Source organism: Marmota monax, unplaced genomic scaffold (genome assembly GCF_021218885.2).
Source record: "Marmota monax isolate L192 unplaced genomic scaffold, Marmota_monax_Labrador192_F-V1.1 WCK01_AAM20220418_F8-fsc00036, whole genome shotgun sequence".
Classification (NCBI taxonomy): domain Eukaryota; kingdom Metazoa; phylum Chordata; class Mammalia; order Rodentia; family Sciuridae; genus Marmota; species Marmota monax.
The window spans coordinates 1,772,836-1,800,287 of NW_026694491.1; the positions used below are offsets into that span (position 1 = coordinate 1,772,836).

The window sequence follows — 27,452 nt, forward strand, 5'->3', positions numbered from 1 at the left end:
TCATGAAACAGACGTACTTAAACCTGGCGTTAGATACCAGGGAAAAGTTCCATGGGCAATGACCCTTTGGTGTCTATAATCGACCAATTAGAAGTTTTCTTGATTGGTTTTCTGTACAATTATTGCATTGGCAATCAGCTAAGCCAATTGAGCTAAGCTACTTGAGAAAGCAAGCTCAGTTTTAGAAAAATTCTGAAAGTCAGGCAGACAGCCTGTAACACAGCATTATCATGATGGCTAACAATAGCCAAAGCACTTTGAGAGCGAGCTGCCTGACGTGTGTAATGATGATGTCAGCCATTGAGTGTGTTGTCAACAGTTCCCATGTTGTCAGATTACAGTTGCGGAGACTCAAATCAGAATGATCCCAATTGATTTTTCTAATTTTCTTGGAAGCAATTTTAGTTTCCGGTACATAAAAGTATCTTATCCCTAAATTATATTCAGCTGTTTAAAAAGTTCTAAATGAAACACTCATTGGGTATCATTGCTATCTTTAAACAAAGATTTTGGTGCCTAGATTTTTCCTACTAACCTGGAGAAACTGTCCACTCCATCTGCATTTGAAAGACTTAAACAGCAGTATATTTTCAGTGAATAAGTTTGACACTCTCTTAGCTGACTTAGATTCTGATGATTTCTAAACAAGGGGCATTTGCCCTGGGAAGTTCCTACGGTCTTAAAACTGTCTTTCAGTGGTGGCACAACTGACTGCATCTGTCCTTTCTGACCCAGTCTCCACCATCACAGCACTGAGGGAGAACTCTGACAGGTCTGTTTCTTTTTGCTCACCGACACATGGAGGTATGTGAAGCCAATGCTCCTGTACCTCTAGGAGACATTTCTGACTCAGTCACCAATAATTAGATGAGTTACTCATACACAACTGCTTGCCAGTGACTCTTCTTTGAAAGCATCAGCAAAGAAAGATATGCAAAAGATAATTTTATATAAAGGTAGATACAAACAAAGAAGGCCAGCATACCTTTCAAGTCCTTGCAATGTGGTCCTCGGAATATTTTTGGAATATTTTTGAAATCTGCAATGGTGAAGTGCAGGTGCCAGCAGCAGGTGGGGCCACCCTCTCTATGACTGTATAGCAAGCAATACATGCCTGGCTCTTTCTGGAGTTTGAGGACATTGACTTCAACCAGCTGGGCAGCTAATCTCCCTGCCATATGATAGTGGAAAGAGATTAGGGGACGCAGAGTGATAGACCAGTGGTTGCCACGTGCGAAGTCAAAGCACAGAGATTGTTTTTAGAAGATAGAATAGTGCAAGGCTGCACTGGAGAAATTGGAATTAGAAGGCTAAAGCATGACCACCAGCCAGGGCTGAAGGACTGGCTTCAAAGGTGCAGAGCTCTGCAGGGAGGAAGCAGACTGATAAACTCCAAAGTCCTGCTCCCTGTTTTTACCTCAGATTCCCCCCACTGGGAAGCGTTGTCTAGGTGGGCTGCTTTGGTCTGAAGTGAAGACTTTGTGAAAGGCAAGTGTATTTGGAGATCTCATTATTATTTCAGGTGCTAGTGGCCACTAAGCCTATACAGAGGCACCCTACTATTAATAGTTGATGTGGTCCTGTTCTTCAGCAGCGCTCTCCTAACCACACATCCTCTCCCCACTCCGCTGGTGAGACAGAGGGGTTGTCTGCCTGCACTGGCCAGCTGGAGGACCTGAAGGCTTCCGCCCTTGGCTGCCCTGCCTTCACACAGCCTGTGGTCGTGGAGAAGGGTTAAAACTTGATTTCCTGCTCCCTAACTTGATGCTTCTGTTACTCCACAAGTGCCTTCCGCCAACTAGTTTGAAGTAGAATGGATAATTAATTATGTGTTAATTGCCCTTCCCTTCCTATTAGCCCCCATTAGACTGTGGTAAAAGACAAGTCTTCCATGGAAGTATTTCTTTCTTTTATTCTAATAAATAAATAGCTTTGGCTGAGTTCGTGGGGAAGGGTTAGGCACCTTAGTTATAAATGCATAAATGTATTGCCTAGCAACTTAGGAAACGAATCACTAATCCTGATTTAAGAAAGAAGAAGCAGAGAGTGATCTTGAAATGAAAATGGAACTTGGAATAGATTTAGTCCTAAAGCGTTTCAGAGGAATCACATCAGCTTGCTGTGGATCCACAGCCCAGAGGTAGCTCCCGCAAGGAATTGGCCTGGAGGCTATGACTCTTTGGTTACAGACAAAACCTTTCCTCAGATCAGCTGGGTTTTCCAGGAGGTGACCTAGTTCCTGCATCAGGGGAGCGCTAAGGGTTCAGTGGCCGTTTGCGTTCCTGTGCTGCCTCCCTGCTCAGTCTTCCATCCGGCTGAATTAGGAACAATGCCAGGCCAGAGTTTGTTTTTTGCTTTAATTGTTAATTTTTTTTTAAATGCCAACTTCAAACGTGACCAATGGTATTTTATAGGCTCCAAATATTCGGAACATCTGCCTCAGCAGGTGCCCACTGTTTTCTGTAGCACATACTTCTCAGAAAATTGGAGTCAGCTGAGACCACAGTCCACGTGTGTGCTGCTGTCCTTGACATCAAGTGCTCCAAGGGTGTCTTCAGTCAGCCCTCAGCCAGAGCTGTGCCTTCCTTCTGGGGCACTTTCTGAAGGAGACGCTGCTATCTCTCAGGAAAAGCCTGGCCTTGGGAGAGACTCAGGTGGATCCCCCTCGTGGCAGAGCTCAGATTGAGGGCTGAGGCCAGAGGCAGATTTCTAGGCTGCATCACTTCATTACCTCCTGTCCTTCTTAGAACCACCTTATTAATTGGCTGCACCAAACAATTCTGTTCTCCACTGGCCCAGCCATCCATCTCTTCAACTGTTTCTCCCTGTTGAAAGTAAGCTGCCAAACTGTCTATCAGGCCTCCCCAGTCCTCTTGAGGCTTTTAAAAGCTCTGGTCTCCTTAGAACATGCTTAGAAGGAGGGCTAATTCCATATGAGGAGTCTGGTTCTAAGCTGAGGAACAACTGTACCTCATAGTGACCTCACCTTTTACCTTGAAGAGGACCTACTAATTGATGTGAGACTGGGAGGAAAGAATGCTTTCCTACTTGACCTCTTCTCCAAGGAGGAAGCCAACATCCAGTCTCCATAGAGTCTACAGCTACGAATGTCCTTGGCCTTGGATCCCTCCTACATGTAGAGAATTGGCCTCACCATTCTGCGATGGTGGCCAGTACAGAGGAAGTTCCACGGTGAGATCTCTATCCTCACCACATTCTAGGGCTGGGGATGTGTCAAGATAATAAAATTATCTTGCTTTACTCCTAGCTTAGGCTGTGGGAACAAGGGAAAAAAGTTTCCACAGAGAGGGAAGAGACTGGTTTGGAGTACAGATGTCAGGCCTCAAAGGGCCATTTAAAAGGCTGCCCTGGGCTCCTGAGAATAGAGAGTAAGGGGCTCCAGAAACTTGTGGAACTGGGGGTTCAAAAGAAGATGAAGGGCGAGCACCAAGAATCCACTCTACCTACCTTGGAGTTGTGCCCAGGGCCATGATGCTGCCACACACTATTGAAAATCCTCAATAGTAGCATCCTTTGAAATGGCCAAGAGTCAAGGAAATCCATGCAATAAAACTCACAGGGCTATTGAAACTTCTGCAAAAAGTTGATCTGTCTTATGCTGGCAAAGGATCTCAGAACACAAAATGCCAATTTAGTTAAAAGTTGGAGCTAGTGCTCTTTTTCCTGTGATATAGATCCAGATAGGTGAGGCCAAATACACCCAGACTTTCCCAGGGCACCAGCAGCCCCCTGTCCGGTGATGGCAGACATTCCACACTTGCTGACGTCACACCTTTAAAGACTACCTAAATTTTAACCTTTCTTTTAAGACTCACTAGTTCCTGATGTCTTGTTCTACTTGAAGAAATGCTACCTGGATACAAGAAGAGAATCATGACCTTTACTTTGAAACTGTATCTTACAGTAGAATGTTTCTTGTTTATGGGATTACAGTTTCAATTTGAGTTATTTTTTATAGAGCCATTGCATGTAGTGACAGCATACAAGGCCACAGTGAAGAATGTATTAATTTAATTTTCTTTTTTGTGTTAATTCTGTAATTGCTCCCCAACCACACCACTCTGTGGAGTGAGGGACATGAAGTGCTTGCTCGGGGTGCTGGCAGGGAAGGACATTTTGAAAGCGTTTTTAGGCATTAATGGGTACATGCAGAACACTGTATTGCCAACAGGTTCTTTAAGACTGTGCAGTTAAAAAGTCATTAGGGTAACTAAAGCACTGAGGGTTTTAAATCTGTGTCAACTGCAAAAAAAAAAAAAAAAACATAAGTGGGATATTATAAGATGAAACGCGATGGCACTATTATGGGATTTGCTTTGCTTTTTAAATGCATCTGTGTATCAGAAGGAATTTCTACCAAGTTTTGTAGCCAGGATGATGCTCCATGGTTATTATGTTCTTTGGGACAATGGCACTAAACCTTTCCTCCCACCAGTTATTCTTGGAGACAGGCAGGGATGGGGCAGAGAGGAGAAGACACAAAGAAATTCTAGAGAAGGAAAAATGCAATTCTGTTAACCTGGGAAGAGAAAGTGGGGGATGACGAAAGGGCATCGCAGGGTACTCGAAAGAGCCAGAGCTCTACCAGCGACCTCAAGCTCCAGCCCCAGCTCCACACCTGCCCCATTTAAGGCATGGAAACCCTCTGAGGCCCCGTTTCCTCACCTGTAATATAATAATGGTAACAGTGGCACCCACCTTATAATTACACAGGTGGTTTTGAGAAGAAAGGATTGTCATATCCATAGGTCCCTGAATCCAGCAAGGTATCCAATGCCTGAATATGGCAGTGTGGCATTTCCCTTATCCTGCCCTAACACCACAGCCACCACACAATCTCAAGAGAACACCCGAAGGTTTCTTTCTGCCTGCCTGCCTTGTTCTGTACCTGCCAGCATGCTCGAGGCCCTGGGTTTAATCCCCAGGACCCCAAAAGAAAAAAAAGAAAAAACAGGACAAGCAAGCACAAGCCCCGTGGGGCGGGCTTTGGACAGCTCCTTGGGTCATAGTTCTTCTCATGCACAGAAAGTGGCAGATGGCCCTTTCCAAACAGAATTAGCAGGAAGCAGGCTGCTTGTCTTCAACTGGATGTGGAGAGTGGAAACAGTAAAATGCTTAGTAATTACTGTTTTTCTAAAAAGTGTCTGCCACCCAGACTGCTTCCGCGCACAGCACCTGGTGAGAACCCTGCTCCAGGATATGACTATTTTAGGTTGTTTTTCATTAAATGAAAACATTCCTTCCAGACCTGGCGTACATTTGCCCACGGGTAGCACTTTGGATCACTTTGAATGTTGCTGGTCTAGAACACTCTAGAAGAAGGAAAGCAGCTGCTTCCTAGGTTACTTGTCTTGGTTCTAAAGTATGATGGTTTCAAAGGAAAACAATGGTCATTTGTGTAATTTCTTCCAGAACATAATTGCCGAGCATGAAATTCGTAATATCTCCTGTGCTGCCCAGGACCCAGAAGACCTCTCAACCTTTGCTTATATCACAAAAGATTTGAAGTCCAATCACCACTACTGTCACGTGTTTACGGCCTTCGATGTGGTGAGTCCTGCCCTCCTGGGACAGATAAAATATCTCCCAAAATGTTCCTGGATTTTGTTGAAGGCCCAGCTTGTGAGTAACACATTAGCTTGGCTTGTTTACCGAACTAAGATATATCAAGAGTGTTAGTTTTCTCAGGCGATCATAATAAAATACCACAGATTGGGTGATTAAGCAACAGAGGTTTTTCACACATTTCTGGAGACTGGAAGTACAAGACCTACCTGTCAGCCAGTTTGGTTCTGAGGCCTCTCTCTCCCGGCTTCTCACTGGGTCCTCACATGGTCTTTCCTATGTGCATAGCTGTCTGTATCCAGATTTCCTTCTCTTCTAAGGGTAGCAATCAAATTGGATTAGGGTCCATGGCAATGGCCTCATTTTAACTCAGTCAACTCTTTAAAGGCTCTGTCTTCAAATAGGATCACATTCAGAGGTACTAGGGGTCAGAGCTTCAACGTACAAAGTTTGAGGTGCCACAGTTCAGCCCACAATAAGGGGTACAAAGAACTTTGGCAACTCAGCTTTTCTTGGGTATTTCTGTATTTTCACTGTTTCATTCAATTCAGAACTCTACTCCTGCCTGGACCTCAGTTGTCATTACTCAAATACCAACTTCACTTTTCACATTTCAGAAATTCTTTTTCTCTTCTGGTAAAAAAACACAGGAAAGTTCTTTCCATCTATTTGTTCCTTAACTACAGCCAACAGTTTCTCCAGTAACCATTCTGAGCACTAGGACATAATGGGTGTGTTTGTCTCCGCAGTATTTGCAATTTTCTGTATTGGATAGTGGTGAAATTAGACACCTACAAGTAATAATTGGGGACTCCGAGGTCTGGCCCATATGCTCATTCAGAAGTTAATCTTATAATGACTTCCTCATGCAGTCACACCACTTTTATTCATAACTTGTCAGTATGCCTAAAAATGAGTTCATATATTACAAACTTGGAAAATGAAAACCATTTAAGAAGATGATAAATACCCACAAGATGGTACAGATTGCTCGAGGCTATCTCTAGTGCAGAACATTGGACGGACGTTGCAGTTGCAACAGACAAAACAGATACGACTGTGACCCTGGAGTAATTCATAATCAGAAGAATTTTAAAATGCCACTTCAGTTTGATTATTCGGCTCTATTCATTGGATTTTAAAATGTAGAGATTTAGAGAAACAGACAGAAGTCACATGTGATGTACTCTTGGGAGGCCAGCCTATGGTTCAGCGCCATGGGTAGAAGACCATTTGAAGCAATCTCTTCCATTTCTGACAAACGCCATAAACCAAGGCCAGCTGTAATCCAAAACTGACACCACCCTACAACCTGTCAGGTTTATGCTCGTAGCCTTTGTGTCCTGCTGCATGTTGCTCATCCCTTTTAGATTTTTAAAGATTGAAAATGGGAAAGGATATTCATGGACCTTTAAAAACATTCCTTCTATTTTGGGAAGCATGAGGAGAATAATATAAAAACGGTATGTGGTAACAGTAAGGACTGCAAAGCAAAGCCCCCCCAAGGCTGCTCTAAAAATCTCTGGTTGTGTTTATTTGTACAGGATTAAAGTGTTGATTAAAGTCATTTCATTTGGGGTTTACAGGATGTGCAGCATTAGATTTCTGACGCCGTAAACGTAACCTGCCACTGTTGTGAAATGCAGTTGCTTCTTTGAACAGTCAAATTTCATTCCATCCACGTATATTTTGGGTTGCTTGTAACACGTCTCTCCATGGGAGTTGGATTGCTGTTGTAGACAGAGCAGGCAGACCAAGTTCACATCCATGATCAGCTACCTCCTCATTCCCCGGTCTTTGACAAATTTTAAAACTTTTCAGAGTCCCAGTTTCCTTACCTACAAAACAGAGACAAGGATCTGTGTCCCACAGGTTTCACCAGACTGAAATAAAAGAACAGGTGAGAGGCCTAAAGTGTTGGTTCCTTTGCCATCTCTTCCCTCTCCCTGCCTGTTGGCATCTGCTGACACTCTGTCCCTTTTTCTGCTAAAAAACATATAAGTTTTCCAGAAGCACATTATCAGGCAGTTTTCTTACTGCCATTCTAAAAGGACTTAAAACACAGAAATAAAAAATTAAAATAGAAGCAATGGAAAGAAAGCATTGAGTCCTTAGAACTTACTGCCTCTAAACAGTGTTTTTAATGAACATCATCAGAAATATTCTGATGCTTTTTCAGGATGATTTCAGCCTCTTCCTTGAATATTACAGCATTTCTTTCAATAAAATTGATTTTTAGGGTAATATATAATTTGCTTTCATGAGAGTATGAAAAGCATTGTTCTATATTCAGACTAAAAATGATACCTGTGGGCCATCTGCCTCCCAGGTTCTGTGACACCAGAATATGCAGCTGAAATTGCAGGGGGGATCATCAAACTAAAACTGTTTAGTTTTATGATCAACATAATGTCCCTGATTATATTTGGAAACTGTGTAGAGAATTGCTTCAACTTTTATCTTTTCATCCAGATGTTTGATTTAACGTAGACATTCACTAGCTTAGGATTCTCATATCTGCTCCAAAGGATTTTCATCTTACACAGATCTGCCATTTTAATCCTCTCTAGGTGGACACAGTTTGTCCAACTTCAAAAATAGTAACAAAGGCCAGCAGTCTTGACCTGGTCCTTTGAGCAATTCTGAGATGCAACAAGCTTTGCTTGTGCTAAAAAAAAAAAAAAAAAAAAAAAACTTCTTTGAGAATGGATTTTATATCTTTATATGGGGCAGTTCAATATTTCAGTCCAGTCTTAAAGCCTTCAAATTCTTTTGATGTGAGTCAGTCTTCTGGGATGCCCCAAATGACAAAATTTTTTTAAAAAGGAATTCCTTATAATACCTCAAGTACACATTTAACCTTTGAGCTGATATGAATGAGTACACATACATTTTAATTTCAAGGTTGTTGTTTCTTTGACCTTGTAGACCTTTTATGGGCTCCATTTTTATGTACTCTGATCACATTTCATGTGTTTTTATCTGCTATCTTCAAGAAAATTCAGTGACATCTAGGAAGTTTCCAGTTTATGGATAGTTAAATTTGAAATTCAGAGTATTTCCCCCATAGAAACTCCGTGGTCTAGGAAGGAACCACAAAGCCCCCTATAGAAGCTCCAAAGTGAGTTTGACCTGGTTTACATGCTACAGGACCCTGCAGAGCCCTGCCATGCCCAGGAAGGAGGGAGTATGCTGAGCTGTTTCTCAAGTTTACCTGGCCCTGGTAGCCTTTTTCAGAGAGCACTTCACAGGGCTGCATTCTGCAGAACACTTTTGGGAAATGTTACACTGATTGAGTTCTGTTTCCTTGACTTAGAATCTATGATCGATTCGATTTGTAATATTTTCAGTTTTAGATGACAAATACATGAGCAAGATGAAATGAGGGTCAATGTGTACTTACAGGTTGGCACCCTACTCTAGAACCTTACTATCATGGCAGCTGATTTCTGTTTGCATCACTGAATGACCAGCCCTGGAACACACCTCACCTCCATAAAAGGTTTTCCCACCCCATGATCTCTCACTATCACTGTTCTGGACAGTGATGTCTTAGGGGAAGAGGTAGCAGTAGGGATGGGTAGAAAAGAAGGACATCTTTTGAGACCAGGAGTTGTGAAGGTTAAAAATTGATTCATCTTTTGCCTCCTCCATTCTTATCTCAAATGGGATTGCAAGGGGGGGGGGGGAATTGAGATGGGAGTAGAGGAGGTAAAAGCTCCACTCCCAATGACCACCAGATCCCAAGGCTATGGTCATCTTCCTGAGAAGGCCACTATGGGTAAGCTAATAGATACAACCAAGGTAATTGGTTGTCTAATTCACTCAATCTAGAGTACTTAGTAGTAAAATTGGTATAGGTAGATCAAAAAGATTTTGATGCATTCTCTGTGAGAGTATCAGATGTGCTATAAAAATTTGGGAAGGGCCTCATTCAGTAGTTTCAAATATTGAGAGATTTTCTTGTTCTTTTCTCCTTAATAGCATTAGAAGCCACGCCTTTGCTGCTAGACCCTTGCTAATTCTCATTTCTCTATCAAGAACATGTTCGCAGTCTCTGGTATTTTTAACCATGCCCATTTTTCTCTTACTGGCAACTCCCAAATTCTGTCCTCTCCGTGTGCAGCTCAGGTGAGGCTGAGACTGGCTCAGGAATGTGCAGGGAACATTGAAGTCATGGTGCTGGTAGGCGATGCAGGTGGGAGATGGAGCGCCCTCTTCCCTGTGCTTTCTTGGCTGAGGGTGGGCCACAAAAGGACCTAAACTGGAGAGACAGAAATGACATCATGCATGAGAACATGGCCAGCCTCCTGTGATGGCTTGCTGTAGTACTCTACCACCAGCAGGTACCCAGCAAGCAAAAACATAGGGAGAAAAATGCTGGAGTCAAACACACTGCAATGTCTTAGGTGAAAAGGGAGCAGAATGGGTGGGTAGAAAAGAAGACTGTCTTGTGAGACAAGGAGTTGGGAGGGTTTACAATGGAGCCAGCTTTTACCTCCTCTACTCCCATCTCAAATGAGTGGGCCCTACATGGCACATGGCTGTGGGTCTGTTATGAGATTATTTCTTGTTTTTTTTCATCAGCTTAATGATATCTAAATTCCTAAACTTCTTAAACTCAGATTATTTTGGTAGAGTATTGAGGTTCCTGAAGAAGATCTTGAATGGCTTACACTGCAGTTGGCCCACAAAGTGGGAAATCAAAGGTGCAAAAGAACTTAGTAGTGGTGCTGATGTTAGCTGACCTCTGACCACTAAATTGTTTGTGGAGGTAGGTGGTCACTTTCATTCTGTTTCTCATTTTCTCTAACTGAAAATGGCCTCAACCTATTTGACTTTGAAAATAAATGGCAATCTTAAAGAATGTGAACATGTACAAAGCCCTTAAAACTGAGCCATCCTGCATTCTCTGGCTGGAGTCCACAGAGGTAGTAGAGCAGCAGCCAACAGGGAAATCAGGAGCCACTCCCTGGCCTGTCCATCCACCTGGCACTCACCAGCAAGCCAGGAGGGACCTCAGAGCTCCTAAGAGCAGCAATGGTCCTGACTCAGTTAAAAAGACAGCCTCCCTTGGCCCTTCTACACCAACACCAACACCTCCCTAAATAGAGTAGATACGTTAGCACCACAGGGTTTCACTTACCCATATCTGATCTCCACTGAGAATTAACCAGGCCATAAGCCAGCCACAGGAGTGGGTTGCAGAGATTAATCTCTCATCCTTTCTTTTTGGTGAATGTTATCAGTCTACTAAATCAATCCCACTTTTTGTTAATTTAGAAAAAAAGTGGGCATTCTGAGATTTTTTTTCACAGATAGACTGTTTTGCAGCATTTGCTTATATACAGTTACCCTTCAGTGTCCTGGGGGTCTGGTTCCTAGACCCCCTGTAGGATCAAAATCCACAGGTGCTCAAGTCCCTTATATGAAAAGGGGTAGCATTTGCAATAATTTATGCACAATCCTCTGTATACTTTACAGCATCTCTTGATAATTCAAAATGTCTCATACAATGTCAGTACTATATAAATATGTGTTCTAGTGTATTGTTTGGGAATAATGACAATTTTTAAAAATCTACATGTTTAGTATATATGGAGTCTTTTTCTAAATATTTTCAGTCTAATGTTGGTTGAATATACAGATGCAGAACCACCAATAAACAGAGTTGACTATAAGAAAAGAAGTGTTAGGTTTAGGATATGGTCTTTGGAATCAAACTGGTTTCGAGCCCCAGATTAGCTTTTCTTGGCTTCATAGTTTGGGCAGGAATGTCTTTAAGCCTCAGTTCCCTTATCTGTAAAACAGATATCCACCCCTGTGGTTATTGTAAGGATTAAGTGTATTCCAACAGGTGGTGTTCAGTAAATCTTAGCTGCTGAGAATGGTGCAAATAGGGGGAACAGATACACTGACGTTGTATTCTTGTTGTCAGACCCTGGGTGAGGATTTACATCCCATACTTTGGTTTACAACCTAAGTTTGCTGCTACAATATTCCACAGCTGAGGAAAGAAGTGAAAATCCTTATAAATGCATTCCTTTATTTATTGCATGTCTACCATGAGGCAGGCACAGGTCTCTGATCCCCAGGAGCTCAGGGTCCAGTTGGATAAACAGGACATAAACAAATAATTATAATAAAATCATAGCTATGCCATCCTGGAGTTGTGCCAGCACCCAGCAGGGCCGCATCTCCCAGAGGAGGAATGTGCAGGCTGGAAGCTGAATGTTTAGTATGTGTGAACATGTGGCAGGTTTGGAGGCATGACGGCTCATGAATTCACTTCAGAAGTATGAGCTCTGGGCATAATAAACAAAGAAAAATCGTTTATATTTAAAGTTGTCCCTGTACGTCCACAGATTTTGCATCCATGGATTCAGCCAATCGCAGATCGAAAATATTCAGAAAAAAGTTGTATCTTCACTGAATACATACAGACTTTGTTTTCTTGTCATCGTTCCCTGAATAATGCAGCATGACGAGTGTTTACCTAGCTTTTACATTTTTTAGGCATTGTAGATAATCTCGAGGTGATTTAAAGTATACAGGAGGATGTGCATAGGTAATATGCAAATACTATGCCATTTTATATAAGGGACTTGAGCATCTGTGGGTCTAGGTGTAAGGGGCTCTTGGAAACAATCTCCTCCATACCAAGGGGAACTGTACTATGATCACCAAACCAAGGAAATGGACCTGTCCATTTGAGAAAGATTTTCAACAAGAGTTGAAAAAAAACCTTAAATTTGGTGTGCACCCTGTTTCAGGTCCTCACAAGTTAGTAAAAAACTCACTGCAGCTTCCGCTAGGACCTTTTACTGTCGAAAACTGGGGAGAGGTCGAAATCTGGCACCCCTCTCTCCTGTTCACCCTTTCCACACATCCTTGCCAGGTAACAGAATTATGACTGTGCCCTTCTGCCCTAGCAGGCCAGTCCTCTAGATGGGTGTGAAAGTCAGCCATCTTAGACAGTGGTTCCATGAGGACAAGTGACCATAGGCCACAGTGTGTGGTCCCCATGGAAAACCTGGACTGTTACAAGAAAGCAAGTCATGGCAGTGAGCAGATAGCTTCTGTGCTTCGGATGAGGTATGACGTTAAACTTTAACAAACACTCTTTCAGAAGTACAATTGAAGAACTTGTGATGGCATATGAAACCCATTCATGGTATCATGTTACATGAAAAGCAATCAGGGAGCTGCACATAAAGTATGATTCTAATTTTGTCTTTAAATATAAATTACATATATATATATACAAATATTTATATAATGTATAAAAGCAAGATATCAAATAGAAAATACACCAAAAAGAAAATACGCTTTTTAAAATATAAGAAAATAAATAAATTAAATATAGATTATTTATATATATAAAATATTCACATAGTATATAAAAGTAAAATATGAAAAGAAAATAGGCTCTATATATTGAATAGTTGTTTGCAGTAACTATATCCCAACAGTGGAATTTTACAGGTGCATTCAATTTTCTTTATTTTCTGTATTTTCAGTATTTTTCACATGTATCCATATTATAAATTCATGACTCTTTTGTTAGATGAAATTAGCTCTAAAGAATGTATTTGCATGTTAGCCAGTACTGGCCCAGATAGGCATCTTAGCAGAATTCCTAATATTTATTTCTGAATACTGAAGACCTATGATTGGGCAACATTTATTTCTATAAACCTTCAAGATTAGTTTCTGGAAAGTACTTGAGAGAACTAACTATATAGGTAGAGCTAAAGAGATGTCAATGGATTCTGTGAATATGCCCAGAATGTTCTCAAAGTTATTTTTGCCTTAGGACGTGGGTGAAGCAAGTTGTAGATGAGGCTTACCCCAGCTCTCAAAAAACAAGAAATGCAAGCAAAATAAAGCCCGAAGAGAAACGGGGCTCTTTCTGGAGACCTCTCTGAGGACCCCGACTGAAAACACTTGCCTGTCTCTAGGCCACCCTGGTGTTGCTGGCATTCACTCAGCGGGTCTGCTTGGGGGGGAAAGAGAGAAGGAAGGAATCGGCTCTGGCCATCCACCTTCACCCTTGTCCTATACTTAGGAAACAAGCCCCCTAGGAACCTACCAGGCAACTCCAGCTGCTTCTTCAACCAATCCAACATCGTTGGCCCTAGACCTGCCCGGGAGACTTGAGCCCTCAAGATGTTCAGTCACCTGGGGAATCAGACCTATAAAGAAAGCCAGGATAGATGCCATGAGGCAAGCAGCATGTGCCCAATGAGGAGGACTCCTCACTTAGCCTGAGGGGACAGGAAAGGGGACCTGTAGGAACTGCCAAGGGGAGTGTTCAGGGATGAACAATAACTCACTAGATAAAGGTGGAAGATAGGAAAAGGCAGTCACCAAGAGCAAAAGCCATTTTTCAAGAGACAAAGTGCTTGGCAATTTGGAATAGCCTTTCAGGGGTGACGGTTGGAATGAGGTCATTTTCTGAGACACTAGCTAATGGATGGGTGAGTCCCTTGGTCTGGCCTTTGGGTAACGCACTGCTTTTCAACCTGCTATCAGCTATGCATGCCTCTCTAAGCTAGTCAGAGGTTGACTGACAGGCAACAGTTCCTCATCAGAGCGTCTTGGAGCTCCCAGAGGGAAGGGGGACCAAAAGGTCCCCAGGACCAGACCTACCCCTTAATGTCACCTCCTTCCTCAGTGACAGGGACTTTGCTTGTAGTCTTGGATACAGTGGTGTAACAGACTTCCCTAGGCTCATGACACCCCAGGATGGGCTCCCAGCTGAAGACACAGCCCTTTCCTTGAATGTCAGGGTCTGCACCTCTTCCTGGGGTGGGGGATTGAGCCTCTGCTGACCTCAGGAAGTTCCCCTGCTGACCCTGCACACTGAAAGATAGCCAGGGGTAGGCCTGTAGCTTCTGAGGCTCTGGAACTAACACACGTGTTCCTTCAATTCCAGTCTCAAAAATGTGGCTGTTGGTTCTTTAAAGCTAGTGGACAGTGCTGTAGAGAGTTCAGAATGGTCCCCTGGTGAATAGCAGCCTCAGAGCCTGGGCCAGGAGGGCCCCTCTCCCTGTGGGGTCCCTCTCCTCTCTGCTCGTTTCCTTTTTTCCTCATATTCACCAGATGATGTCGAGCCTTGAGTCCGTGTCTGATGTACCTTGTCAGCCTTTGGGACGGTGATGGGCTAAACAAAGTAAGCCCCGGAATAAATGTTGAAGTGAACACATGGACACTTCCATCCCACGCAAGACCCAAGGCAGCCTCCATGAATAGATAAGGATAAAATGTACATACATACAAATCCAAATTAGGGAAAACACAGACCAAAAGAAGATCCACACCGAAAGTTCTAGAACAGTTCTAGTGCCAGTAGGCAGCACGCAGGATTCTGTGTGTAATTATTAGAGCCAAGCCACAGATTTGGCTCTGAGCTTCTAGGAAGTCAAAGCAAATATGGAAATATAGTAATTACATGCTTCCTATTTATCTGAAAGGAAAGTATTCCCCTTACTCAGAAAACATCTCTTCAATGAAACTTAAGATCTGAAAGAACTTTTCCCCCATGTCCAATGAGGGGGTCTTTATGCCGGTGTCTGCGCCACATTCATACAGTGAATCTGCAACACACAAGATGGTTCTTGGCGGGGGGATCCCCCAATGAACGTGGGGGCAGGACACAAGCAGATTTATTGAAGCTGTGAAGGCAGGACACCCCTGTGGCACAGAACATGGGCTGTCTCAACTCAGACCTGGTGTGACTCCTGGCTCCACCACTAAGCAGCTGTGTGAACGTGGCCAAGTTAATCAATCAGTGATCCTGAGTGTCTCACATGAGAAAGGGGGATGATCATTCCTCTTTTGTAAGGCATTGTGAGGGTTCGAGAGTCCACAGAAGGCAGGCAGCATTGTGCTTGGGATGTAGTAAGCAGTCTCATGCAGCAGTTGCTAAGCTTTTGCTACTGCTGCTTCATCATCAGTATGGAGGAAATAAAGTATTATTCAAGTTCATAGGCAACAGGGTCTGGTGCAGAAACCCGACCTCACACAGCTACAAGAGCAGACTGACTGTATGTCCACAGGTAAATGTCCAATAACAACCTTTTTCAGTTGGACCTGACAGAGTTGGACTGTAGGAAGTTCAGCCCGTCACTCTGTACTTGGAGTAGAAATTTGGGGACTGCAGGTTAAAGGAAGAGTTGGGTATTTTAAAACTCAGCTGAGCAGGTGTTAAAATTGATATCCAATGTAAAAACTGAAGAGAGTCTAAACAAGATTCATGGCCAAGTGTGTGGCCAGCCAGCTGGTACATGGAGGTGCGCCATGCTAACACCTGCAAACAGGATCTCACTGGAAGACAGTTTGCAGCAAAAGAAGAAAGATGCACTTAGAACCCCAAGGTGAAGCATGAAGAATGAAAAAGATTATTGTACACTCAAAGATTTTCTCTTGTTTTTAATTGTCATCAAAATGAAAAACAAAATGGAAAATTATTTGTTGTTACTGTAAGAATTAAAAACAAAGTTCAAAACATACAAAGAAGTATAAAGAAAAGTATCCACGGTGTGGATGTGGTTCAGTGGTAAACCACTTGCCTCACACATGTCAGGCCCTACATTCAGTCCCCAGCACTGCGGAAAAAAAGGAGAGAGAGAGAAATCGTCCACAGCCTTAACACTCACTGATCACTACTAGTCATGTTTTAATATATATCCCTGTTTTCTATGCACATAATGGAGACCATCTGTATTTTAGCATATATATATTTTTATATAGTCTTTCAACCAGTTTTTTAAATGTCTCAATTTTCTTTTTAAATGGCTACCTAGTATTCTCCTGTATGAATCTATGTAGTATTCATAATCAGTCCCCTGAAAATTTTACACATCATAATGAGTATTCATGCACATATTCCTTTAAACCCATGAGCCTAAAGATTTTCAAAGTAAGAAACAGAAAAAAAAATCCTAGTGATGCACCAGTTAATATAAATTAATAGCCTGTGTGCCAGAACTCTCCCTGCAGGACACGTTGCCACAGTCTATGATACAGTTTTTCTAACATCAAATTGATGAGTGTGCCAGGCACAGCTTCAGTGACTCGGATACAGGACAGTGAAGGACGTCTCTCGGCCCCTCCACAAGCCTCTTTTGGAACTGAGGAGTGACTTCCTGGATCTTCCCTTGAACATTTCCTGGATGCTATACATTAGGCACAGGCCAGGCACCAGGGACATTTGGAAGGTGCTCAGTAAATATTCTGATGATGTTAAACTGTAGCCTGGCTACCTCGAGGAGCCCTCAGTAAATATAAGTAGCTTACATGTCCCCAGTGTGCATCCCTGGGTAACTATTAGGATCCATTTTTAAGATACGATGCCTTTTTAAGTTTCTCTGCTGTAACAGTTCTTAAGCCACAGATTTAAAATCCCCGGGCAACAGGAGAAGGAAAAGAAGAAAAGATTTTTATGTGCCCTGGCCCCAGCTGGAAGTTGCTCCCGGATGAAGTGGGATTCCTGCCTTTATCCTAAATCGCAAGACACCATTTGCCAGGAGGCAGCCTCTCAACTGATCCTCCCATGAGATCCAGCCAATGAAAGGATCATCCAGGAGCTTCAATCGTTCATTTTTTTTAAGTTTACAGAAGTCTCTTATTTTATCTCAAGTGTAGCTCTAAGTGGTCAAGAGCACAACCTACTAGAACACGTGGATCCAAATCCCAGCTCATCCAGGTGCTGGCTTCAGGAGCAAGTTCTTTATTTATCTCACGTGCAAAACAGGAACAATGGACCTTCAGCGTGGAGCTATAATTAGGCCTAAATGCCATAGTCCATGTAGAACACTTACCACAATGCAGGGCACACAGGAAGTGAGAAATGCTAGTGGTATTGTTATTAGGTTTCACGTTGTTATTAGTGAGGTGGGTATTGCAAATGGCATTATTGCATCTGTTATTATCCCCATTTTGAGAAAAAAAAACCGAGGCTTGGAGTATGCTGGTTCTAGTAATCACCAAATACACACACATGTGAGCATATTGCACATGCTGCCTTGTTTCATTGGTGATCCAGGGTAGAAAACACTCAAGGCCATGATAAGTGTGTCTCAAGAGACTCATGCTGGGCTGGGGTTGTAGCTCAGAGGCAGAGCACATGCCTCTCATGCATGAGATACTGGGTTCAACCCTCAACACTACATAAAAATAAATAAATAAAGATATTGTGTACATCTACAACTAAATATATATATATATATATATATATATATATATAGAGAGAGAGAGAGAGAGAGAGAGAGCGACTCATGCTTCAAAGGTCAAAGTGAGTAACTATCTTCCAGTAAGCTACATACCACAGAAGGAACCGTGGATGGCCACCCGTGGGGTTACAGCATTTGAGAGATGTGAGATTATGAATGTAAAGCTGAATGAGTTTGAATTTATGCCCAGATAGGGATAACTAGAGATGAGCGCACGATTGTGCTGACTTAAAAGGATACTGCAGCTCTGTGGTTTGAACTAGCACATGTGAACGGACACCTTAGTGCTCACTGTGACCCCTGTGACCTGCACAGACCTCAGCTTCTCCGCAGCCAGAGCTGGGGGGCAGGGGCTCCAGAATTGGCCTCTTGAGCCAAGTACTATTCATCACAGCTTAGCTTTTGGTTCCTCTTTGTGCTGCCTGAACCAGGGTCCGGTCAGCCACCTTTAGCTTTGGATGGTGTCCAGGTATGGATTGTGTGACAAACCACCCCAAAATGTTGTGGCATAAAACTTTACTACACTCACAATTCTGTAAGTCGGGAATCTAGGCTGGGCACAGAAGTTCTGCTCTGCTCTGCTGGAGAACATCTGGGGACTCAGCTGGGCCAGCTCAGATGGCCGACTCTGGGGCAGCTCAACCCGGGCCATCTGCCTGGGGCCTTGGGTCTCACCATGTGCCGGCTGCTGCATGGCTACTTCACGCCTGCATCTGGGGCCTGTACTGGGATGGCTGGAACTGCTGATACCCTCCAGGAAGCCTCTGAGCATGCTGACCTCAGGGCAGTCTGACTTTTACACAGAATTGGTTCCCCCGGAGAGAGAGCTCCCAGAGTCCCAGGCAGAAGCTGCAAGATTCCTCATGATCTGTAGCCAACAGGATTATAATTATACTATTAATATAATTAACATCAGTGTAATTAACATTATAGCCTTAATGTATAATTAAATCCTATTACAATATCATTTTCAGCCTTTGTCCCAATAGAGTGTCCTGCTCTCATGATAACAACTCCCCTCCCACCTTATGTGGTGGGAATGTCAACAGGAGAGGGAAGAATGACCCTGAAAATGGGCTTCCTCCCCTGTTTGAATGCACATCCTCAGGTAGCTGTAGCTCAGTGATAAAACACTGCCTAGAATGTGCAAGGTCCTGGGTTTGATCCCTAACAATGAAAAAAAAAAAAAAAGATTATGTGTCCTCAGGTTCTGTCTGATGAGAACCTGTTCCCACAAGGAGCCCAGTATGCTGGTATGTCAGGACAGTCCGGACAGGTAGTGTGGCCCTCCACAGGCTGGTCTCCATGCCCATGGGCCTCCTTGACATCCGGCATCCATATTTCAGACACTAAGCTGCAGAAAAGACAAGGAGGGTAGCAATGTCCAACTCTTCTCTATACATAACCATAAAAGAACATTATGAAACTCTAAAATGAAAAGAAAGCAAAATGTGAAAGAGAATGCAGGCCAGACCAGGACAGGCCATGTGGGGCTGCTGGTTTGGCAGAAACCCTTCCCCACTCTGGCCTCTGGATCTTATTTGACCAGTTTCCTAATACCAAGAAATAATTTAAAAAAAAAAAAAAGGGCAGAACCTCTAACTCATTATTTACAAAACCTTTTGGCTTCCCATAATAGTCATGTGAAAATTCTCACTTGCTCAAATGAGCAGTTTGACTTTCACTTGGAGACACTGGTGCTTTAAGCAGATCTCACTTTCCAGAACTTGTTGTAGGCTAATGATAAAGGAATTCACACTCTGGAAGCCCCACTGCTCCGGCATGGAAAGGCTGCATGGTGTGGGGTCCAGTGACCCCACCTTTCCCTTAGTCCAGTTTCTCACCCAGACCACAAGTGTCTGTGGTATCCCCCAACAAATGGACAAGACCATCTTCTCCAGCAGCGGTGAACAGAAATGGTGTGACTTCACCCTGACACTGGAGAAGTCAAAGGCTGGTCCACCTTCCCAAGGGACCACACGGACACGAAGAGGCAGAGCTGATAGTGCTGTGGGTGCAGTGTAGGCAGTGGAAAGGGCCCAGCCTTCTCCACAGTGATGGTCAGAGCTGTCTCCCAGCCTCCTCCACTGTTGTTTATTGGTGTGTTACTAATTTACTAGTCTGACTCACCCCTGGAGCAAATAGGGCTCTCCATTCCATCGCAGGGATGAGAGGGGCTTGCCATACAGGGTGCAGTATCTCCAGCAGCAAACATCTTTCTTGTAGGGCTGTTAGCTACTAATACGTAGCTCAAAGATGACCAATACATTCTTTATCAAACCCACGGTCAAGCTCAGGCATTTTCCCACTTGATTTTAAAACCAAAAAAATTCATCTGGCATTGACCTGAAATAGAATCAGTCCAGAACCCATGGTCCTCTCTCATGTGCTCTCAGAAGGCCATCCTATATTTCCATGTCCATCCTCACCAGTGGGAACAGTCCCCAACACTTCTTCTAAAACATGGAAGTTGGGCCCCCAGTATGCCTGGTGAAGGCGGAGGTGGACAGGAATGCAGAGGGCACAGTTGCAATATCAGCAGAAGCAGAATGCTATTTCTGTGATTTTGAGAAGCCATGAAAAGACATTGTAGGATCGTTTATAGAATGAAAACTTGAGACAGATGGCACCTGCTATCAGTGGTGCAGAGACTTTAAGAACACTTTTTGTGACCAGTATGTACCCACTTCTCTGACTCACTGTGACCTCAGGGTGTTGTGGGAATCCTGCCTCTTTGGGGCCAGACAATGTCATGTCTCCAGAGAAGACAGGGGGACGCTGCACTTTTGAGAGAAGGCAGAAATCACAGATACGAATGGAGAGGTGAAGAGAAGAAAGACAGAAATCATCTTGAGAGAAGAATGGAAAGTCCAAAGCAAAGAACCTTCCACCCAGGCGCAGCTTGGTGTGGCATTCTGACCCAACAGAATCTCCTGTCTCTTGCTGATTTGATGATAAAATATAGAGTGGACCCACAGGGAGAGCAAAAGCCTCAAGAAATAGATGGGTAATTGGCTCTGTTTGAGCACTGTTTGCATGCTCGCTGCTGCAACTGTGAGGCTCCACACCAGCATGACTAATGCCTCTCCCCTCAGCCTAAATTAGATTTTGATTGTGTTTTGTAGATGTTCACTGAATCACAGATGTTTGAGGTAAAAGGATCCAAACTTCTCAGGAACACCTCCCGTGGAGTGTGTGGGATCGTCCTCACAGACATGGCTGAAATGCCACCAGTAACTCCTTCCCTTCCAAGTCCTGGGAGCAGACCTGCTGCCCCTGAGGGAGCTCCCTATGGAGTGGGCTCCTGGGACCAGTGGGCTGCGTGTAGGCCTTGTTTTCCAGGGGTTAATCTACAAGCCCGCTCCTTAGCGTGGCTGTGAACAAGAGTGCCTCCTTGGTGACTGATGCCTGTGTAGACACTAAATGGGACCTGAGTGTCCAGTTCCTCATAGATCTCCACTGAATCCCTGCAGCCTCTGGTGGAGTAGCTCAAGGCGATGGCTAGTTCACCTCCATGGTGTTCCTCAGCCACTTTCTGGTTTGTAGTGCACCCATAGTAAATGCTTTCTCCTTGTTCTTACAGAATTTAGCCTACGAAATCATCTTAACACTTGGACAGGCATTTGAAGTCGCTTACCAACTAGCACTGCAAGCAAGAAAAGGGGGCCATTCCTCCACGCTTCCAGAAAGCTTTGAAAACAAACCCTCCAAGCCCATCCCCAAGCCCCGCGTTAGCATTCGCAAGTCAGTGGTAAGTAGAAGAGAGAGGCATTCTAGAAACCTCCAGAGGGAGGAAAAGGGAGCTGTGTGGTGCGGGTGGGTGCCACTTAGAATTCAGGGCTTGCCCTTCCCGGTCCTTTCCCGTGGCCGTTTCCGGGCTGGTGATCATCATTGCCTCGGCCTGGTTCCTTCAACTTCTTGAAGGACCTTCTCCCTGAACCTGGAGACTCCAGAGAAAATTCCACTTCCTCCGTCCCCCACAATAGCAGCAAGAGGGAGGGTACTGGCTGCCCAGCTGCTGTCCATGGTGAAGATTACCTGAAGGTCCAGGAAAGCTTGAGGATAGTGTTCCCATGGCCTCAGCTGCCATCCTATCAGGGGATGAGGCCTCCCACAAGCCCCTGGCCTCCAGAGAGATTTGCAGAGGTTGACAGTGAGGCTGCCTCTGGTACCCAGCAGGCGGAAGCTAGATGCTCGAGCATCGTCTTTTGAGAAGTGCAGGTCGTGGTCCTGGGCACCTTCCCTCCAGCAACTGAGGCTTCCTGCAGTGAGGCAGCTGCTCAGAAGGTGCCGCCCCCTCCTCATCATCTGCCTTCCTCCAGGATTCCTCCCCTTCCCTCCCACAGGCTCTGCAGACATCCTGTCCCGGCAGGCTCACATGACTTCATAGCAGTCTCCTCTGGTAGTAGCAACACCCCAAAGCTGGAAGGTTCCCAACAGCCTCCCATCTGCTTTCTGCTCCGGCTGCCGTCCTGCATCCTAAGAACCCCGGACTTGTATGGGGGAGGCCCCCAGAATGCATTGCCCTCTCACCCCTGAGTCCTTCCTCTGTAACCCTCCTCCTCCCACCAGCTCCCATCCCCAGGGTCGGGGCGGGGGAAGCACAGACATTTTTAATGCTTGCAGAGAAACACCTCCCTTGGTGACTGCGTGGCTTCCTGTTTACAACTTTCTTTTTGGCCCCACTCCTTGGCAACTTCAGCATCCATGGGTATGATCTCTCCAGTGCCTGGCCTCGCTATTCTCTCATAGTTTTCTTCCGGATCTTTCCCTCCACCCCAGCCATTCACCAGCGCATCACTCATGACTGCCAGCACCAGTAACTGCACCTTCTCTGAAAAAGTTTTACATCAAACACCACATTTCAACTCCCTGGTCCTCTGGCCTCAGCAACCCAAGCTCCCACTTCTCTCTTCAACCCTGACCCACTCCCAGAACTCTAGACCTATTATGTGTTCAGTTTCTTCTTGAATGTTTAGTGTTCAACAGACATCTGAAACTTGGTATGTCTACAACAAAATGCTTGATTTCCCCCTCAGAAATGCTCCTCTTCATCTTCCCAGCTCAGTAAAGGGCACAGCCATTCACCATGCTGCTCAACCCAAAAATCTACCAGCCACCTCTACTGCTGTTCTCCCCCACCTCTACCTCCAATCCAGGAGCAAGGGCCATTTGCTCCACCCCTGGAACACCTCAGTCTGCATACTCCTCCCCACTTCCTCTGCCATTCTTTTAGTCCAAGTGCCACCAACTCTCATGAAGCCGACACCCACAGACCTCCAAACCAATTCCCTTCCTGCATACCCAATGCCTCACCCATACCTAATGCTCCAAACACCCATACCTAATGCCTCACCATTACCCCTTGGCCCTCAGGCTTTCCCGTTCCTCAAATATATATATAATGCATGCCCCACCTGATGCCTTTGTGCCACCTGTTCCCTCCACCTGGAAGATCATCCTCCCAATTTCTGCACAAAGGATTCCATCTTGTCCTTCAGGTCTCAGTTACATGAAGAGGCTTTTCCTGACTGCCTCATCTGAGGTAGCCACCCTCAAGCACATGGCCTGCTTTCAATTGTGTAGAATTTACTAATGAGATAGTTTATTGATCATTTGTTTATTGCACATCTTCCTCCACAAGAATGAATATGTTTTAGGCACACAGGGATCTCGTATGTGTTGTCACACTCATGGAGTATCTGGATAAAGAAATTAGGAACTGGGGATAGACTTAGCAAGTGAAACTTTGAGAATAATTAGGCTGAGAAGTGTTCAGGAACGCACTGAATGTTTGGGGGATCATCTCAGACACATTTCTTCTCATGTAGGCTGGATACACTTGTTCACGGCTGGTACCTCTCTCCAACTTTATCATGGTCCCCAAAGACTTCCTCCAGAAGAGCACAAAGGGTTAAGTGCTGTACAGACTCATAGAATATTCATTTAGATGCCAGGAAATAAGAAAATATAGTGTGAATCCTGTGATGCTTTCCCCTGCACCAGGATCCTTGCCCCACAGCTGCCGTCAGTATTCCATCTCCTGCAGCTCCAGCCCTTTGTTAGGAAATATGCATGGATCCCTAAGGATATGTGAAATCCTCCCACACCTTGTGGAGACACAGTCAAAACACAGTAAAGGGTAGTCAATAGGGACAGATCCTGGAGACCTGGACAGGCTGTGAAGCTCACAACCAGAGACATGGAGGAGGCCTCCCGAAGCTCCCTGCCCAGTGTTCTGGAGCAGGGGCCAGGGCAGGGCAGACTGGAAATGCCAAAGGCCAGTCCCAGAAGAACTCACCCCAGCCCTTCCTCAGAGTTTGCAGTTCAAACTTTACCTTGGGAATGACCTGTCTGCGGTGCACTGGGACTAATCCATCTTAGAGCATGGTTGGGTTCAGATCAAGGCTCAGCCTGATAGGACCCCGCTGACCTCCTCACCCCAGCTGTCGCCCTCCTGTCTCCCACTGTGCAAACTGCCGCTTTCCCACACCTCTGGGTCTTGCATGCTGTTCTATCTCCCTGAATGCCTGGCCTCCCGCCTGGGGAAGGCAGACTCCCACTGGTCTTGCATCTGGCCTCCAACACTGCCTCATTCTCCTACCAGTATTTATTCAATAATTCATTGTGTGCCTATGTGGATGGGTTTCCCAAGTTTGGGGTTGGGGTGGGGGTAACGAACAACAGAGACAAAATCCCCGCCCTCCTGGGCTTGCGCTGTCCTGGAGGCTGAGCAGATGGACATCTTACGGGGAATAAGGCAGAAGAGGAGAGCAGGAAAGTTGGGGTGCTCTTTTGCATGGGGCAAACAGGTAGGACTTCTAAGTGGCCTTAGAGCCAAGACCCGAATGATCTTGGGGGTGCAGCAGACAGGTATCTAGGGGACAGCAAACCAAGAGGAGAGAGGCCTGGGCTGGGGTGGCACAAGGCAGGGCTAGAGGCAGGGCTAGAAGGACTTCGGGTGTGTTCCGCGATGGAGCGCACTGAAGGGTAGGAGAGGGGAGTGGCATGGCCTTCCTCACCTCCTCCAGGAAGTCTCCTAGCCTCCCTCTGCCCTTCACAGCTCACTGCCCGGGAGAGGAGCCCTGTTTCTGTCCACCCTCGCGGGCAAGGCCGGGTCTCACCGCCGTCACCCTTGCAGGGCCTGCTAAGGTCGAGCCCCCGGGGGTCCCGGTGGAAGCGCGGGGCGCGGGCCGAGGTGGGGGCAGCGACGGCCGCGCACGCGCCCAGCACAGCGCCGGATAACGGGCATCAGCCTTTCTGTTTTAAAGCAGATCGACCCGTCTGAGCAAAAGACTCTGGCCAATCTGCCGTGGATTGTGGAGCCGGGGCAGGAAGCCAAGAGGGGCATTAATACCAAGTATGAAACCACGATTTTCTGATACCCGCCGCCCTCGCGTCCTCGCGGTGCCTTGCTCGCCCGCAGCCCGGAGCAGGCTTTCCTTCGCACCCCGTTCCCAGCCCGGGAGGAAGACTGCTCCGCTCGCGTGGCCTTGTCCCGGGCGGAAGGCCGCCGGCCGTTCCTGGGGAGTCCTTTCTGCACCAGTGACGGAAAACGCCACCCAGACTCCCCGGCGCAGCCCCTGAGAGGCGCGAGTCGAGGTGGGTGTCCCGGGGCCCGCCGCCTCGAGCGTTTCCAGTGACTCGCCCCAGCACCGGGTTGGCTTTGGTTGGGGTTGACACCTTTTTTAAAAAAAGTAAAGGGGATCTCTAATACTGCCTAGAAGTATAGCAATCCTGGGTTTAGATTTCACTGTCCGCAGTTTTAAAGGTAATATCAGAACAGAACCCCCCTGTATCGCATCTGTAAAATCATCACATCACTGAGGATCGTTTAATGCAAAAGGACAAAAAAAAAAAAAGTGATTGCCAGGAAATTCTGTTACTCAGTTTCTATATTTGTGGATTTTATATGTAATCAACTATGTCAGATAATGAAAACCTTTAAATCTAATGATTGATTCAAAGTTTAACAATGATTTAAAACAGAGAAATTTATTATGCACAGAAAAATGTGTCTTGTATTAAATATTTTTATTAAAAGAATGTTTCATTAATGCATTGATAAGAAAACTAGGTTAGTTGTGCGGGATGTTTCTGGTTTCATTTCAAGTAACTAAATTTCTACTACCATGAGGACTGGCTCATTATGGAGAAATCCTGATGCTGTCCACCGAGTAGGAGATGCGGCGGGCAGACTGGCATTGACCAGAAGTGCTAGCACGTGCCTGCAAAGATTGTTTTTGTTTTTTAATCTTCACAGTGTTTTAAAGAACATGTTTAAAATGATAATAATAATCTAGGGCTCCTGCTGTCAAGATTTCTGTCCTGGAAAACTTGTTTGAGAAAGGTGTTAATAAAATTCTATTGCAAAAATTTTTTTCTAGAAAATATAAATACATTTAAAAAAAGAAATTCCAAAGTAATACAACTTTTCTTGAAACAGACAAAAAAAATAATGTTTGCTTACTATTTGATTAAATAAAATTTACTTACATTTCTTTAAGGTATTTTAATTTTTTTAATGTCTCTGTGGAGTATTTGTATGATACCATAATGTATATTTATGTAGAATCAAATTATATAAACAGTACCAATATCATTATAGAAAAATAACATTTTAATGTATATTGTTCTAACAATCACATTGTGAATCATTTTGAAGTTCATTATAGAGATATTGATAAATTGTGGAATTGTCTTAATGTTTTTTTAATTAACCAATATTATTTTAAACCTGAAATTATCAGTTACATTCATCAGTTGGTGAGTTTTGAAAAAAGAATAACTAAATTTTATTTCAAACTGACAAATGTATATGGTTTTAGTTCAGTGTTAAAAGAATTTTAATACAATATTAAATTACTTGAACTGAACAGTTCCTTGTATATATTTTGCCTATTCACTGTTGATATGTACGTAGAAAATTGAGAGTAAAATAACACTAAAATATGGTACCAAAAGGAAATTGTATAGGAGCAAAGTAAACAGTAGCTTTGCTGAAACAGAAGCATATGAAGCGTATGTGTAAATAAGTTTGGGCTTCCAGTTATAAATTTTGTAATTTTTGTCATTATTTATATCCTATTAAAAAAAAAAGAAAAGCACACAAAATAAAACAGAAGTTGTACAGCCACTGGTGCTTGGCATCCTTCTGTGAGCACCTCCCCACCTCCCCAAGGAGGCCAGGCCCCTCACACCCACAGCTAAAGGGTTTCTTTCAATTGGCAAAATGGCTGAGAAAGTTTGCTCATTGCTAAGTTCAACCAGTCTGAGAAAGAAACACTGGCCTTTGAGGTCTGAATTTCAGCCAAATGCCTCCATTCACTTTGTTTAAATATTAAAGTAGATTGTAAGGGAAGTTACTAACACAGACCTCCCCACCCTGGATCACTTCTATATTACACACAGAGGGTAAGATTGGAAAAACATCACACATGGATTCGTCCGTCCTTTCGTTTTTCCTACAACACATGTGCCAGCTGTAAGGCGAGTGATGGGCCATGCTAGAGCCATATTGGATTCTGTGGTCAGTGGTTCACATGCCATATCCTGTGACCTTCAGGGGGCTTATCTCCCCACTGCCCGGTCCAAGTCTCTTACCCTCCAAAATCCACACCACAGCAACCT

The 27,452-nt window shown here is 44.5% G+C and overlaps 1 protein-coding gene across 9 annotated transcripts in view; it reads left to right on the plus strand.

The window, feature by feature from the left end:
• Anks1b (ankyrin repeat and sterile alpha motif domain containing 1B) overlaps window positions 1–26,958 on the plus strand; it is a 1,117,917-nt gene extending 1,090,959 nt beyond the window's left edge. For 4 of the 9 annotated variants that reach the window (XM_058571279.1, XM_046419348.2, XM_058571284.1 and 1 more), the window contains 3 exons: window positions 5,434–5,571; window positions 21,406–21,573; window positions 25,097–26,958. In XM_058571279.1, coding sequence (XP_058427262.1) covers window positions 5,434–5,571; window positions 21,406–21,573; window positions 25,097–25,204 — 414 coding nt within the window. In that variant the 3' untranslated portion in view covers window positions 25,205–26,958. Of the gene's footprint in view, window positions 1–5,433; window positions 5,572–21,405; window positions 21,574–25,077 lie in introns of all 9 variants that reach the window. The other 5 variants (XM_058571278.1, XM_046419347.2, XM_058571280.1 and 2 more) reach the window with 2 other exon arrangements.
• The last annotated feature ends 494 nt before the right edge of the window (window positions 26,959–27,452 follow it).